Genomic DNA, 17,443 nt, shown 5'->3' with positions numbered 1-17,443 from the left:
CTAAATGGAAAATATTTAAAATTCCTTTGGTAGAAAGTCTAGTCTTACATAAACATGACAGGGAAATAAATTAAGGAAAAAAATCAACAACTCTTTTAATGGGTAATTAAATAATTATTAAAATATAATAAAAATCATGGTCTACATCTATTTGTTATAGTTCAAGTATTTCCTGTTTAAAGCCAAAAAAACAAAAATTGCCAATAACTGCTTGTTTTCCCCCTATTCCAGGTAGTCATGGAAATATTCACTGGGTGTTATTTTTGCTTTGACAAACGGTTTGTGTTAATGTAAAATTCAGTTCTAAGTTCAGAGATCAACATATTAAACACAACGATTACATAGAGGTTATTTTTAGTGGATATTATTTGACCACAATTGCAGCAAAAATATCCAATTTAATATTGTTTCAGACAGAATTCTCCTAAAGAGCCCCCTATATAAATATGAAATGAGTCACCTGGCACAGATAGAATTCTCTTGAAGAGCCCCCTATATAAATATGAAGAGAGTGTCAGTATAAATCAACTGCTACATTCTTCCCTGATGTTAATGTCTGGGAGGAATTTGATGAAATCAGGAAAAAAAATTCTTCAAACGTCTTCAACACAGAGGTAGCTGAACAATCTCCTGCATAGTTAACATGTAAAACAGACCCATGCTATCACATCATAATTCTATATTTTTTTCTTATTCAATGTTAGATATGGGTAAGAAAAAAAACCCTTGTGTTTATTAAATAGCCAAAAAGCCAGATTTACGATTACAGACAAAAACATTTCTCAGATAACATCTATGATTAGTCAGGTCAATGAAACAAGTTAGTTTTTCTTGTTAGGCCATGACTAATTAATTATCTGTTTAATTGAAAGTGTTTCCCTTTGCCCCTTAACCAACCTTTTGGCCCCATCTTTTTCCACATAAATTGCTATTTTAGTTATTTTACTGAAAATATTACTTCTTGTATCACATACATTACATGATAAAACAAAGCATATGTCCATTTCTCAGATTTGTCATATGCACTGGATTTACAAAACTGGCCTAAACTTCAACAGAAAATTTAATCTTAAATCTGTGTATTTCAAATGAAATAGCAAAACTATATTAAAACAAAATAATACCCCGAACTTTTTTTTCTCAATTTTCCAATTTCACAAAAAGTCCCTTTTGAAATTATTACTGCATTATTACAGACTTGCTCAGGTGGAAGAAAAGTCATTGTTTTGAATGAGAAAATAGCACAACAAAAACCAACACAGAGTTAACCTTTAGAAAACTGACTAAATATGTCACAGTAAACAAATATGATAATAGTGTTGGCCACAATAAACGAACATGATAATAGTGTTGGCCTAAGTGTTGCATGTTCTACTCATTAGATTTGTATGATACTGCCTGTCAGTAGGTGCACCTATAACAATTATCAGTGCCATGCACCCAAATCATATTTTAATTCCTCAGTCAAGCAGAAAAACAAGACTGATCTGGGCAGATATACCAGTGTTATTTTCTAAAGTTCATTCAATTTGGTAAACATTGGTAAATCTATGTAAATGTAAGACCGCACACAACTATTACCAGCTGTTAACAGAATACAATGAAAACAAATATTGAAAACAGAAATGGAAAAGTGAAAAATCAAAACAGGTGTATGACAGTGAAGAATTTGTGATCTGTTTTAGAATCCATAACGAAATTCCAAATGTCTAATTTACACAAATAACTGCTAATGCATACTGCATATGAAGCCCCTAATTAGATTTACAGTGCTACTAGGAGGTTGACTTAAGGAGGGGGAGGAGAACAAATCTAATCACTGCATGTGAATCACTGATAACTATACAATTAACAGAAACAACTCAGTTCGGGACATCATGGGAAATCTAGGCTGGAATGAGACATAGTCAAGAATAAAGGGACAGATAATACTTACATGCAGCTTACAATACACAACTTGGACTCAGTCATACACCATGGACATGTTCTTATCATTAAAAGATTAAAAATAAGTGTAACCTCAACTCGAGAGGAAATAGCAAACAAAGTGATAATCACAGATATGACCTGTGCTCAATGTTTAACCAACAGTGTACCAAATGAAGAGAAACTTGCAAATTTTACTATCTAAAAACATTCCTTTGACTGTGCCAGAAACATTATTAGTTTTAGCTAAGCTTGACAGCAACCTTTGTATTAAGTATATGATATATGCATGTAAATGTATTTTGAACTGCAGGGTGATGAATTAGCAGTGGTCCAAGGTCCTGGACCCTCAATTTCTGATCCAAGACCTTTGAAATTTCATTAACTAAGGTCTGGGGCCTTCAACTATATTCATTGGATTGGGGACTTTTGACTAATTCAAATGGACCACTGATTTGAAACTTAAAATTGAAAAAATCCAGGTCCTTCAGGTTTTGAGAGTAAATTTGGACTCCTGAACTGTTATTCAATATGGCATCCGCAATCTATCTCAATTTTTATATATACGTCTCATACATTCAACTTTGCAAGTCTTGAAAGTAAATATTATTAAAGAACCTTGATTCCATGAAAAATAAACTTGGTCTGAATACCCCCAGTGAACTAAACTTTAAATCTTGAGGACTGAAAGTCACATGTCATGGGTTGATACTTAAGATTATCTGAAGTACATTTAAATTACTTTTTTGAATACTTGGGAAGTTGAAGAACCCCCAAAACTCCATTATACAACATGTCAGTCTTTATATTTTCTTAAAAACATTCAACATTTCTTAAACAGACATTGATCATTACTCAAAATACAATTCAAAATATAAAACTGTGATGAAAAACAAATAATTGATCTGGAGTGAAAGAAAAGCATGAGTGTATTTAACTATGAATCATCCACCTGATATTTTATCGTTTGATTAAATGTTTTAATGACTTTGTATAAAACTGCACAGTGGCCAGACCCCTTATTATCAAATTACTCGCATTCCTACGTAGGGCTGATGGAGTTTCGTCAGACAATTCAATACCCACTTGGTCAGTTGATGGGTCATTGAGTCGGAATAAATAAGGCGGAGAACTTATCATGTGAAGACCACACAACAACGAGTAATGGTAATACATTGTGAATGTTATCTGGCCTAACCAGGGTTATTCAATCTACCTTTGTATTACATGTGATTGACAGTTTAACAAAAAAAGTCCAGCCAGGCATACCATCAGGGGATACTTTTCTTTTTGACACCAAGTTCAAACAAATCCTATTGAACAAAGTTCAATTTTTCTTATTTTTCACTTGCTAGTAGTAATCTTCTATATACGATGTATTTTTGTGCAACATCTGCATAATCACTTAAATTTCTAAGTATTTGTAAAACTATCGGAAGCTCATATATCAGGATTTGGCAGACAAGTTAACAGAAACAAAATCCTCGTTTTAGGTGGTGTAATAACAAAACTGTTTTACTATTAGCTACATTGAACATGAAACACAGAATAAATCGGTGAATCATTTCAGATTGAGATTCATGTCAGCACATGTTGAATAGATACTGGTTAACCTCCCGACTTAGTAAGACTCCTACCAACAATTTACAGACATCATCGCACTGTTTCTAAACTTTACTTATAAACTAACAGCAACAGGTGCTAGAAAGCTCGATAATGGACTAAATACAGGGCTTGGCAACATAATTTTGGTCCTTTTCTCACAGTTAAGGTGTACCAAACCAGTGTCATGACAGCAAGTCCTGAAGAGGTCACTAGGAGGTCTATGTCTTGACTGTTTTAAAATCATGTCTAAGTAAACAGATATAATTCATTTTCCAAAGAAAACATACATATGATGGTATGAGACATAAGAACATCTTTGGTGACAGATGTACAGACACAGCTGAATAGATCACCCATAAAACGGAAGCCATAACTACATGTACATGGGAGGAAATAAAATAACAAACACAAATATTCTTCTTTTTTCGGGACCCAAGATAAAATATGTGGTTGATTTATAACACAGTTTCTCACAGATCTAAAAACAAACCTTGATAACACTGTTTCTCACAGATCTATCAAACTTTTCACAAAATTCTTCGATGGCGCTCAAGGATTTGGAGGTACTTTTAGTGTGCTTGTCTTGTTCCTGACGTGATCGAATCTTCTCTGAAAACAAAATACAAAAGTTCTCAAGTACTTTCTCTATGCTTTACCTGCCACTGATACTAGACAAAATCTTTTCTGAAAAAAATTATCAATATCAAATCAAATCAGAGAACTTCTAAATAGATTGTAAATATCAGTGATTACCCACATTATAAGCAGTAATCAATATTCATCTGCATATCTGCACCCAAACACTGGGAAAAGTCAATTAACTTACAATGAAACATCTTTCAACCAAACCCTTGAACACTATTTTTTTCTAAGTTCCTAAATAGAACATTACTACATACAAGCCAGTGAAGTTTTTTAATCAATGGAAACATTGTTCAAATGTACTCAAGCAATTTCTCATGGTAACCACATCCACAGTTGTTTACATGTGCAAATTGATGAAAACCATTTTAATAGAAATTCATACAAATTACAATTTAGGCATTGGGAAAAATCAATACACAGTGCAACATTATTAAAATGTTAAAGCCTTGTGCCTACTCTATACTTTGCACTAACAGAAGTTTGATAATGGTTTGAAAGGCATGAAAACAGTTTAAATTCAACATTAAGATTTCAGAACTGATAGCAAAAGATAGTATCAGCAGGGACTAAATTGAAGAAAATTGTAACTAAACAAGAAACCTGCCTTTCAGGACCTTTCACCAATGTTTAAATGAATGTTTTAACAATTCAGTACTGCGCCTGCATGTAGGTGGTGTTCTCCAAACCAACGGAAGTCAACTCATGCAGGGTGCAATCAATATGCAACCATTTAATGTAAATTTCATGCAATTCTTTACAAATTGATATCAGCCAAGCTTCCTTTCATTCGATATTATCTAGATAATAATTTTGTATTTTTACATTATTCCAATTGTATAAAAAGCATCAAAATTATTATGGAAATGTCAAACCTAAATCAATGAAATTTGCTGTAAAGGTGGTAATTCAATGAAACATATTCTACATGCACCAGAATCAAATTCTCATTCTATGAGTATTTAAATCTAGTCCATGGTTTCTCTTCCATACCCTACTGTTTTATTTCCAAATTATGCTAAATTACTGAGATGGCCAGAGTGCATTAGTCATCATGAATATTTATAAAGAAATTAAATGTGCAAATTAAGATATAAAATGCACTATCCTGCTGTGACTGTTCCTCTGTTAGTCTTTCTTCTACCTGCTCTCCAACGATGTTTATCAAAATAACAATGGATGTACACTTAGCGAAAGCATCAATGAAAAAATTTCAAATCAAATTTAAGCTATGGATTTCTATTACAATTATTATGTTTTACATAAACCACAGTAAACAATTCTCAACAGGAGAGAAACTACAAAAGCAAGTAATTCTACAATTACTAAAGCAGCAGAATAATATTAGGCCAAATAAAATAATAAGTCTGTTTTTAACTGAAACAAAACCATGAAATTTGGTAGTCCATGAACAGCTATTTAGTCACAGTGATAAGCTCAATACTTAACATAAAATATGTAAATTCTGCATAAACAATGAGTTTGTTGATTCTAAAATTCATGGTACAAACTATGGCATGGTACATTGTATTTATTCCAAAATATTTAATAATTTTCATTTGAATGTAATACTTTCTATCAATTGGTATATTTTTTCATTAAAATGCAATATTATATGTTATTTAATTTGTATTAATTTTAGTTTGAATGTAACTTTTTTCATTCAATTGGTATAATTTATCACTTGGTATAAATTATCATTTGAATGTAATATTGGAATGCATTATTTCATTAAGCAAATATACAAATTGAATAGAAAATGTTACATTCAAATAAAAATTATTAAATTTTTGCAACTGATACCAACAGACAAAACACAAATTTTAAAGATGGATTAAATTAAATTTCTTTCCTATCTGTACACAAAAAAAAATTGTACATTACCTATTAACAACTATTAGGAGTGCATCACTTCCCCCTACTTTGATTGTGCCCCACCCCCTTTTATATTACACAAAGTAATAACAAGGGATTATATGAATTTTTAATTATTTTGGATTTAAGATTTAAATTAAGACTTAAAAGTAAAAAATAATATAAAACTAGATAAAGTGATGCCCCCGCATTTAACCTTCATAAAGCTACATCATAACTCATAATTGTAAAATGCACTTTGTCAGATGTGTTATTGTGTCTGTGAGACACAAATGATGCCCCGCATATGGTTTTGAGTAAAACTCAGCATAGCTGAAAGAAACTTAAACTCAATCTGTAACTAATCATGACAGACTCACATACCAAAAACCAGTCAAATATCTTCAAGCATTTACAAAAAAAAAGCGAAAAACTATTATTTCAATACAATTTTTAAAGTGCAGGGCCCATTATTTTGGTAAAACTCAGCGTAGCCGAACGAAACTTTAACTCATTCTGTAACTAATCATGACAGACTCACATACCAAAAACCAGTCAAATATCTTCAAGCATTAACAAAAAAAAAAGCGAAAAACTATTATTTCAATACAATTTTTAAAGTGCAGGGCCCATTATTTTGGTAAAACTCAGTGTAGCGGAACAAAACTTTAACTCATTCTGTAACTAATCATGACAGACTCGCATACAAAAAATCAATTCAATATCTTCAAGGGTTTACAAAAAAAGTGCGGAAAACTATTTCCATGGAATTTTTTAAGTCCAGGACCCATAATTTTGGTAAAACTCAGCGTAGCGGAACGAAACTCTAACTCGATCTGTAACTAATCATGAAAGACTCACATACAAAAAAACAGTTCAATATCTTCAAAGATTTTCAAAAAAAAGTGTGGAAAACGTATGGGACGGACAGAATTATGGACGGACAGGTGTAAAACAAATTGCCCCCCAACTTATCGTTGCAGGGGCATAAAAATTGATCCCTACTAAAGTGGTTAGTTATGCCGTCATGACTAAGGGGAGTTAGTATGTTTTCTTGACTTATGTCATATAACTAACCTTATCCCTTAGCCATGCTGGCAAGACTAACCCCAGTTACTAGTTGGGGTTAGCTCAGTGTTCGCCTTTAGCCACTCCCCCGATGCCCGGGACTAGTAAAAATTGATTGGGGCTAGTGAAATGAACTTTTCTAGTTTCAGGCTAGTTGAATCCTATCCGGTCATCTATTATTCGAGCTAGTTGTTAAGAATTTTGACGGAAAGGACTGTCAGCTTCACAAATTATTTTTTAGTCATTTTCTTAACTCCAAAATAATTCTTAATTCAAATAATACGGTAATTTGTTTATATTAATTACTTGAGCTGTAACTGTTTTATTGTATGTCTAAAACATTTTCACCTACACTGAAGTACTTACTTTAACCAAGAAATACTAAGTTCAATAGCATTTAATTCTAAAGAAGCCAAAAATTTGTAAGCTGGCCCTGAAAATTGGGAGCTGTATCAGCTCATTCTACAGTCATTTAGTAGTTAAACATATCACTGTAGGGTTTGTAGAGAAATTTGGGGAATGAGATAAGTTTATAAAACCCAATAAAAATACAAACAAAAGTTGTCTTTTTTTTAAATGATCATACATGTATCTTCATTATAATCAGCCGTCCTCTTGTCTAGTAATATTTCACTTAAATCATTAAATAATTAACTGTGTAAATAAAGTGCTCTTCATCTGAATTCTTCAAAATATTGTAATATCTAAAAGATAAAGAACCTTTTGTAATAATAATCAGGCTAAGTTTGGGGCTTAACTATGTTATAAAAATGTGTCAATGTGCTTTATGATCTTAGCATAGCATGTTAAAGTGACCACTTCCAAAGATTCTCCACTCTTTCCTATAGCTGGATTGTTCAGTGGATAGTCAATGTACAGCTCAGTAAAGGATTTTGAAAGATCTGCAAATCTCACACATCCTTGTCATTGACAATTTAGCAAAAAAAGTTTTTAACATCAAGGGTTTCATCTGTATGATTTGTTAATGATGTTCTCCTTGACCTAATTAGTATCTCCTTGTATATATGTAATATATAAAGAGACTTATGATGTACTTAGCACTTTTTTGGTACTCACAATTGTGAAGCGTGTCATTCTTGAAGTGACAACATCTACACCCTAAATTTGGAACGCTTTGTATAGCAACTAAATATGCATCTTTATACAATTAACACTATATCTTATTTTCCTTTTAGTCACATGTATAAATAAAACATTTACTTGTCACTGATAAACCAAGATCTGTCCTAGAAATAGTTTTTTTTTAACAAATTGGAAGTGTTGTTAAACTAGAAATTTTAAAAATGTTGAAATGTGTTGCCAATCTTGGAAAGTGAATTTTGTTAATGGTACACCATTAAAATCACATTTGGCTCTTCATTAAATAAACTACTATTAATTAACTATTACCCATTATGAACATGTGCACAATTATTATAAATTAACCCTATCAGATTAAAAATAGCAAATAATTTAGATATGACAGAAAATCTATATGTCCACCAACATTTTCAGGAAGGGTAATCGAATGCTTGTTCCATATGCAACACCCAGAAATATGTTTTATTTATAACTGTCTAAACAATACTCTGAACAAACATTAAACCTGCCTATACCACACTTCTCTAGAAGTCTCTCAATATCTATCTTATTTTTAACCTGTGAAAACTAAACACTTGACTACAGCTAACAACAAACCTCTTAGAGCCTAAATTAAAATTGTGTGTGTGCTCATTAACTACCAACTCAGAAAAAAAAGGTCCTACCTGAAATATTTTATTCTCTTCCCTCATCAAAACTATTTTTTTTTACCTTCGAAAAGTTATTCAGCACTGACTTAGCTGATTGTTTTAAATCGAAATTTGGGATCTGAATCAACACAAAAATGATACCAACCAACCCACAGTGAACAAGATGAGTCAGTAATAGGCACACAAACATTAATTTAATTTAGGCTTTGACAAAATGGGTTCCAAATATTTAAGACATACCACATACCTATTAGACAGTGATGGGCATATTTGAGGGCATCCATAATGACACTTTCTACTGCATAGTTGTTCTGGTACTGGCCTGATGGAGGGTTACGGTGTAAAAAGTTCTGTAATAATTTATCAAAGTCTGCTGGCAAATTACTTATTAACTGGTAGGGAAAATGTGGAGAAGCAAAGTTCATGTCGGCTATTATCAAATCCCGTAACAATGGAAACAGAGGATGTGATCTAAAGGCACTAGAACGGTCGGTTATTAAATGCTGTATAAAACTTTGTTGTGATGATAACATTGGAGGACGGTGAGGTGAGCCTGTTTTACAACTCTGACAGTTCGGTATAGTACATGGCATTGGTGGACCACCCTGTACAGGGTTCTGGCCCCCCATTCCATGCATAGATAACATATCCTGTGGACCTTTCGGATGCATGCCAGTTTGTGGTGTCTGTGGACCATTTCCACCCCAGTTGGGTTGACACATATTTTGAGCACTATTATTTGGTTGAGTTTCAGGGGGATACATCCCACTGTTTATATTAGCACCTTGTAAACGATTAAATTGAGACTGATCTAGCTCATTGCCCATGCCTTGTCTCATCATTTGCTGTCCATTCATTTGCATGGGTGGCCTACCCATCTGAGGCTGTGAGAAGTCCTCCTGATACCCCGTATTTTGTGGCATCATGCCTCCCTGATGACCACCCATCATTTTTGGGCCAGAATTCATCATACTACAACTATTATTCATATTTTGTCCATGAGGCCCTTGAAATTGATTATCACTAAAATTCAAGTTGTCCATTTCATTTGACTTATAGCCTTTATTCCTATGCATAGACCCATACATTTGTGGTGGGTTCATTTGTTGCATATTACAAGAATTTTGTTCATCAAAATGTCTAAGGGGTTGCATTCCCATAGGAGGTCCACCAGAACATGATGAGAAATCATTATCTTGTAAATTATTTTGCATAGAACCATTAAAATCATTGACAAACATATTATTCTGATTAGTGTCCACATCAAATAGATCCCCAGCTTTGTTCACATTGTAATCAAACTGAGGGGGCGCCATTGGATTATCACCACTACCCGGGCGACTGTTACTTCCCCGGGGATAGTTTATGTTATATGGTGCAATGTCCGGTTTCATGTTTGAGGATAACCGCGGTAAAATTTTGGACGGCATGTTTCTTTGGTTCTCTATGAGATCACAGTCGGGTATGTTTGTATTATAGCTATAACCACCTAGCCCTTCAGTTGAATGCTGTTGCTGTAATACTGGTCTGTCACAATCCTCAGCAAAATGAACACTTTTTTGATCAGGCATTGAAGCTGAACGATGCATAGGTGGCATTGATGACCCTGATTGCATGGAAGAGGGAATAGAACAGTAACTTCGTACACTCCCAGTGTCATTTGAAAAGTAAGCACTGTCCATTGGAGATTCTCGATGCCGAGAGTATGATTGTGTTTGTGGAGGATATCGCATATTTCCATTCATTGCACATGCTGGGTTCATTTGATTCTGTGAATGTTGCATGTGATTCTGTTGATTTTTCCCAGGCCACTGCTGTTGTTGTTGTTGTTGCATATTTTGTACATTGACATTTGGTGGTGCTGGACGACCAAGTCTCTGATAATTATAGCCACTATTTGGTGGAACATTGCCTCTTTGCATACATTTTTGAGCAATTGGTTGCTGTGTTTGACCATATGGGGGAGGCTGTTTCTGAGGGGTTGATGTTGAAGGTTGTGGAGAAATAGGACCTTGAGTACTGGAAATACTTGGTGATGCAATACTCTGAGATGCTGGCCTGCGAGGAGTTGGAGGGGTGGGTGGGGCTTTAAATACATCAGTTGGTGGTTTTATTCTAACTGGACTTGATGGCCCTGAGGTCGAAACATGGAATCTTTTAGCAACAGGACTACTGGAGCCACTTGATGTCGCCACTGTGCCATTTGTACTAGATGCCTGAGAGTAAGTTGTAGTTGGACTACTACAAGTTTTTGACCTGTTAGTAATTTCAGCACTAAATGTAGTTTTGTTAGCCGGTATGGCAAATGTCACTGAACTTGGCACAGATGTAGGAGCCGAACTAACTGTAGCCAATGTGTTCTTGATTGCTTCTGGTGTCATGTACATATGTGGGTCAACCATATCCTGTTCCATCAGAAATTCCACGAAGTCCAGCTCCATCCCTTCTTTCATACCAATATCCTCACATATTTCTTCCAACAGTTCGTTGGGTAAACGGTCATCATCCATGTCCTGTTTGACAGGGGGTGGGGATGCCGGTGGTGAGGCCAGGATGTCGCGGTTGTCCATGTCATCCTGGGAGTGGATGCTGGAGGCCCCAGGACTAGCTGGAGCCTGTCGATATTCCATTAGCTAAAAATAATAATAAGACTTTTTATTACATTGTAACTAAATTCAAAGAATGCTTGAACTAAGCTTGTTTAAATAAAATACACAAAAAGTGGACACTTAGGATATTAAGAGTTAATGTTAGTTTAATCAAAGTTAACCATATTTTTAAGCAGCTGTTTTTAAGGAAAGCGGGTAATTAATAACCCACCCAGATCGTGACATTTACATCAAATTTCCACCTAAAAAGTGCAAAATTCTCTATGGTTCTAAGAGAAAAAACCTCCATCAACACAGTGTGAAAATAAAGGATTTAAGACTCAGTAGATCTTTCTCTAAAGTGACAATGTTCTACAAAGATTTTCCACATGTGAAGATTTATAAGATTTTTGGTTCCTTTTTTTTCCTGTTCTATCATATATTCATTTTTCTACCCTCATGAAAGCTGAAGCAACTAAAAAATCACTGTAATTGCTATATTTTTAACTTGAAAAAATATCAAGCCATTGAAAAAATTTTACAAGCATGCTATAAATATGACAATGATTAGAAACATCTTTACCTGTTTTTTTTTTCAAGTTAGAGTGAAAACATCCATCATTCTTATAATGGGCCAATTATTCAAAATCTCACCCAAACTTCATAGAGCACGCTACATTTTTTTTAATCCTTAACAGAAGCACTTTTTTTTACACAAAATGAACTTCTAAACAACTAAAATCCAACCATTCACTTCATTAGTATTTACTCCAATAACAAATCAATCGAATATAAAACTTCCACTTCAATTCAAAAATTTTTTTGTACAGGTAAAAATACATTGTGTTAAACTTTTTATAAATACTCCATTTCATCAACACATAGAAATGGGTCAGATGAGAGAAATAAATTCCTTTAATCCAAGTGTGTATCTGATAGTTGGGCCTGAGATCTACCTGTCTCCTTTAACAGGTAAAATCTTAAATGCTGATAACACAGGTCAACCTATACAATGAATCAGTTGGCCTTTGTGTGAAATATTGCCCTCGGTGGTATTAAATTTGCTTAGGCCATTCATTGGAATTCACCAACTGACAAGTGCCCCTCCTTCCTTGTTCATTCATAAATACAATTGGTATTAGAATTGCTCTTACCAAGGCTTTAAAAATCTATTTAGTTACAATTTAAATTTCACTTTCTTTTAAATTTATTTCAGGGGTAAATGCTTTTTAATTTTTTTTTTTAGCAGAAAATGGCTGAATAAAGATAAAAGCTGGTTACAAAACATGCCAATCTCAATTGAAAAGGAAGCTCTTCAATTTTATTACTTGTTTGTGTGCTTGGTGCAACACTTGATCAGCCTGTGTTATTTCTGCATATGTAATACATATTTAACAAATGTTTTGGTTCAGCACTTAACAGCTGTATGATAAAATAATGACTTACAAGTCTAAAAATGAATTTTAATTTCTTTTTTAAATTTGCTTGTTATAACTTATTTTGACCAAGTTTCCAATGCTCCACCCTAATTATACAGGTTAAATAGTTCATAGTCTGAAACTCACAAAGTTAAGTTAAAATATCTTGTGAGGCAAATTCTGATTCAACCAGCTTTGCTACAACACATAATCTGTGTGATCCTCTTTTTTTTAACAAAAGAAGGCCATTAACAGTAAAATAAAAAGAATCCAATTGGTAAAATTAGATGGAAATTAGATCTGTCAGTCGTATAATTCGAGAAAACTTCAAAGAAAAAAGTGGAAATTTAAAAAAAATATTATCTAAGTATCATCTACAAACCATCGGGTGATAGAAAGAGAGACATGTGTCACCTAATATCTCGCCAATTTGTATGGTGCTGTATAAAAAGTAAATACATGTGAACAGACGGATGAACAAATAGGAACCCATAGTAAGAAGGGTGTAGATACTTTTTGCACTTCAAGAAAACTGCTTAATCAAATAAAATTTCCAATAACTTGACACACAATTAAACGAAATTCCCAAAACAAGTTTTCAAAGGTGTGAAGCAAACATACTTTAAAACAGAAAGACTTTACATGTAAAGGGATATTGTCAACATCGACTCAAGATCTCAAGAACATTTTCTATAAATCCACATGTATTGTAAGGGAAACTTTGTAAAATATGGTTATAAGTGGAATTAGTCATGGAAGGTCTGTGCATAAGTGAAATAAGGCTACTAAGTTTATCACAAGGATAATGTTAGTCTACTGTATGGAGTCAAAGAGGTGTCAAATACGGGAATCCTCATCACGCTTTTTACCTAATTATGAATAAAATCTCAAGCAGTCTACCTTAATTATCCCAAAAACCACAAAATCAAAGGACTTCCCATTTAAAGGAAGGAAGTTCTTATGAACAATGATAAACTACTAGTAACAATTGACTAAAAGTGCATCAAATTGTATAGGCTTTCTGTCCAGATAACTCAGTGTATTTAACAATACAATTCTTCTAATTAAATGTAATGAGTTTCTGTACCATATACAAACACCCCTTACTATCTGTATATAAAATCTGTAAATAACCAGGGTAACTTACTAGCCAAACAATATATTTCACCAACTGCATTATTTATAACAACAAAAAATACTGTAGAAAGAAAATATTTTTAAAATTACGTATATTATACCCCTAAAATTTCAACGCATGGGTATAAAAATCCCAGAATAGAGTCAACATACTACATCACTGCGTTCACTAGACCACTCTAGTAGTTATTCAAATCCCAAACAAAATGATGACTCATAGCTACAGTCCTAGAAAACAGAGGACAAAAAATGTTCCCAATCTGATCTGCTTGGTAAGTAGTAACTAAAAACTCAAATTAAATCCTGTCAAACAATTTCATGAAGTTTTTAAATCTATTTACAAACATAATTATGTTTAAATCTGAAGTAGTCTCTACCAGGACTAGTTCTATAGGATAGGTGTTTAGCTATATCTTTAGTTAGGGCATGGTATATTTAAATTTCTGCTTATGGTCATGTTAGTGGTTTTCCACTACACTTAGCCTAATTCCTAATTTTACTTCTATATACAAATGATAAAAGTATGACCTAAGCCTTGCTGCCAGTACCTTGCCAATAAAAGCATGTCATCTGACATAAATCTTTATGGTCATCAGTTAAAGCATTTAACAATGCACACACCAAAACATTTCATTAACAAATTATGTCATTCAGTCAAGCAAAATTAATTTTATGGTAAATGTTTATTTAGTAAAAAAATTAACCATTCTAAAATGAAATATGACAATCACACTCCAGGACAAAATATGGTTGAACTGTGAAAATATCCAGCCATTGGAAACATTGTGAATGTATCTTTTATTGCTGGTATCAATTTTTGTGGTTTCACAAAATTTATGTTAATGGGTAGAATTGCGAATTCTTGGAATTCTGTAGACTCTCATTATCTATAGAAACTTAACATTATGAACTTCATACTTTGACCAAACCATAAAAGCCAGGACAATTGTAACCTCATCAATCATTTTGTAGTTTATTGGACAAGATCAAATCTACCTGAGAATGGCTAAGTTAAGTAAGTAATAATATTGTTTTCTAAATAAAATTAGAAGATACTTTGATTAAGTTAAAGGGAAGCTTAACTCTTTTTGCATTTTCCTAAGAAAACGACAAATTTCTGAAGATTCTAAATACTGTTTCAATTATTAACACAGTATACTGCTGCATTATTAATTATTACACATTGTAAAATCAAAAATAGACCAAAATATGTCTGAGCATGTATCACAATCATATATTTGTTAGCACGTAAGTGGCTACAATATGTATAATAACATTAAAAAAGTTAAGTAAAATGTCGCAGGGTGTAGCTTGATATGACAGTAGAGGTTGAACCCTATATAGGTGGGGCAATTGTGGATACACCATTCAAACTAGATACAGTTTGAATTTTGTTTATGATTAGATATGTGACACCAGATAAATATATGACCAAATAATTGGTCAATTCTTAGCCCCAATTCCTAAATAGTTGCAATAAAAAAATCCCAACTTCCTTTGAGGGATGGCACCTTGTAATTTCTGACCCTTTATCCTTACTTGGCTCTACTCCCAACCCAAAATATTAATTCAAGTCTTCCTTTAGTCTAATGGCACCTTATCGTAAACTTTGCTTGAGATCCATTCACTTTAACTCAAGTTATTGTCCTGACAAAAGGAAAATGCTTGTTTTAAGCAAGCCTAATTTCTAAAAGTTTCATGTCTTAACCCTAAAATTTATCCCAGTCTTCCTTCGATGGTATGACAGCCACACCTTGTAATACAATTTCAAAGAAATCAATTCCCTAATAGTCAAGTTTTTGTCTGAACATTAGGAAAATGCATGCTTCTGACCTGCCATTTTGGCTCCTAACTTCTAATATGTTCAATTCCTAAGCCCCAAAATCAATCCATGTCCGACTATTGAGGTGTTGAATATTGTGAAACAATATCATAGATGTTCCTATGCTTTTACAAGAAAATCATATAGTTAAATTCTATGAAATGCTTGTTTATGACAACTTTAGACCAATTATTTCAGAACAAATGGGGCTATAACCTCCACAACCAATAAAAAGCTTACTTTTGAGTAAAGAACCTCATTATAAAATTTCCTAAAAACCAACCAACAAATATTCTAGTCACCATACAAAAACAAATTGTGTGATGGACATGTGGGCATACAGAGTTGAGTGACTACTATTTTTAACCTGTTTTCATTGTTAATAATACAGGCAAAAACTGTCAGTTCTAAACTGGGCTATAAGGAAAGCAGAATGTTGGACATATCTTTCAAAATAATAATCCTTCATACCATTCATAGAACACAGCTGGTCAGAATTGGATGTATCAAAGAAGCAAGTCTTGCAAAAACTAACATGTACATGCATGTACAACAACAAAATAAAGATAATTACCCTACAGGATACTTATTGGAAATACAATGTTAAAAAATTAATCTTGTAAGAAGAAGTTTATCAGCAGGACCCCTATGGTAAAAACAATGTTTAGGACTAATCTTCCAAAAAGGTTTATCGACAGGATTTCTTTACAAATATCTGGTAGTAAGTTAATCTGTTCATTTTGGGGATTAAGTTGTCAGCCCAAGAGGAAGCAGAGCTACTGAGAGGAACACAAGTGGATAAAACAAGTCTCTGTGGGACAGAGTAAACATTATACATCTGGTTTAAACCTAATGACCACAATAAGTAACTTGCTATTGTTTATCATCAAGAAAAATCAAGATCAATATTCAGTATAACTGGTTTAATGTCTTTGTCCATTACTGATATTTGCAGATTTAGAAATTATTGAATTGTTTTTATTATCATAAAAAATGTGACCATTTTAAAATAGCAATAATGAATATTTACTTTATGGTATTTTGATCATTATTATTTTACTCAAAACTGCACAAATAAAAGAATCATTCTCAATTTGATAGCAACAATTCAGCAAGCAATAATTTCACAATTTATAGTACTGAGAGTCAGAAAAATTAATTCAAAATCATGCAAAATATAACCACAAATACCTTAAGTAGGAAAAGGATTCAGACATGGCTGTCTTCAGAAAACACTTTCAGCTTATCTTAATGCTTAGTTCTTTTCATTTCATTCAATATTTTTCTTATTAAGAACCAAATATTTCTAGTAAATTCTAAGTAAATTGTTTTCCTGAATGAGCTATATTTTCATACTAGAAATAGGTGGTCCATTAACAAAAGGTAAGAGAATCTATGTTGTAACACCCTAACATAAAGATTTACTTTCAAAATTTCATGTTAAATTCTAATTTATGAATTCTACTCATTATTGCTATGACCATTTCAGCTGTTTATTTTTATCATTGTATTGTCATGATATTCATAGAATAAATGTCAGTAAATTATCCTTTCAGAATTTAATACCATAGATCCAGTTCTATCATCACGAAATTAATTTTCAACCAAGTGAAAAAACATATCGGATGATTA

General features: G+C 32.9%; 1 protein-coding gene across 3 annotated transcripts in view; it reads right to left on the bottom strand.

Moving 5' to 3' along the window:
• The window catches only part of LOC148611272 (uncharacterized), a 40,853-nt gene that overhangs the window by 7,161 nt on the left and 16,249 nt on the right, over positions 1-17,443 (bottom strand). For all 3 annotated transcript variants that reach the window (XM_088591671.1, XM_088591672.1, XM_088591673.1), the window contains exons 3-4: positions 9,094-11,479; positions 4,022-4,140 (exon numbers count right to left, since the gene is read on the bottom strand). In XM_088591671.1, coding sequence (XP_088447797.1) covers positions 4,022-4,140; positions 9,094-11,479 — 2,505 coding nt within the window. The remainder of the gene's footprint in view (positions 1-4,021; positions 4,141-9,093; positions 11,480-17,443) is intronic.

The sequence above is a fragment of the Perna viridis genome, chromosome 7, assembly GCF_037379345.1.
Source record: "Perna viridis isolate PV_CMFRI_1.1 ecotype Kerala chromosome 7, ASM3737934v1, whole genome shotgun sequence".
Classification (NCBI taxonomy): domain Eukaryota; kingdom Metazoa; phylum Mollusca; class Bivalvia; order Mytilida; family Mytilidae; genus Perna; species Perna viridis.
Note: the sequence above shows the minus strand (reverse complement) of the source record. Positions and strands in the feature narration are given on the sequence as shown.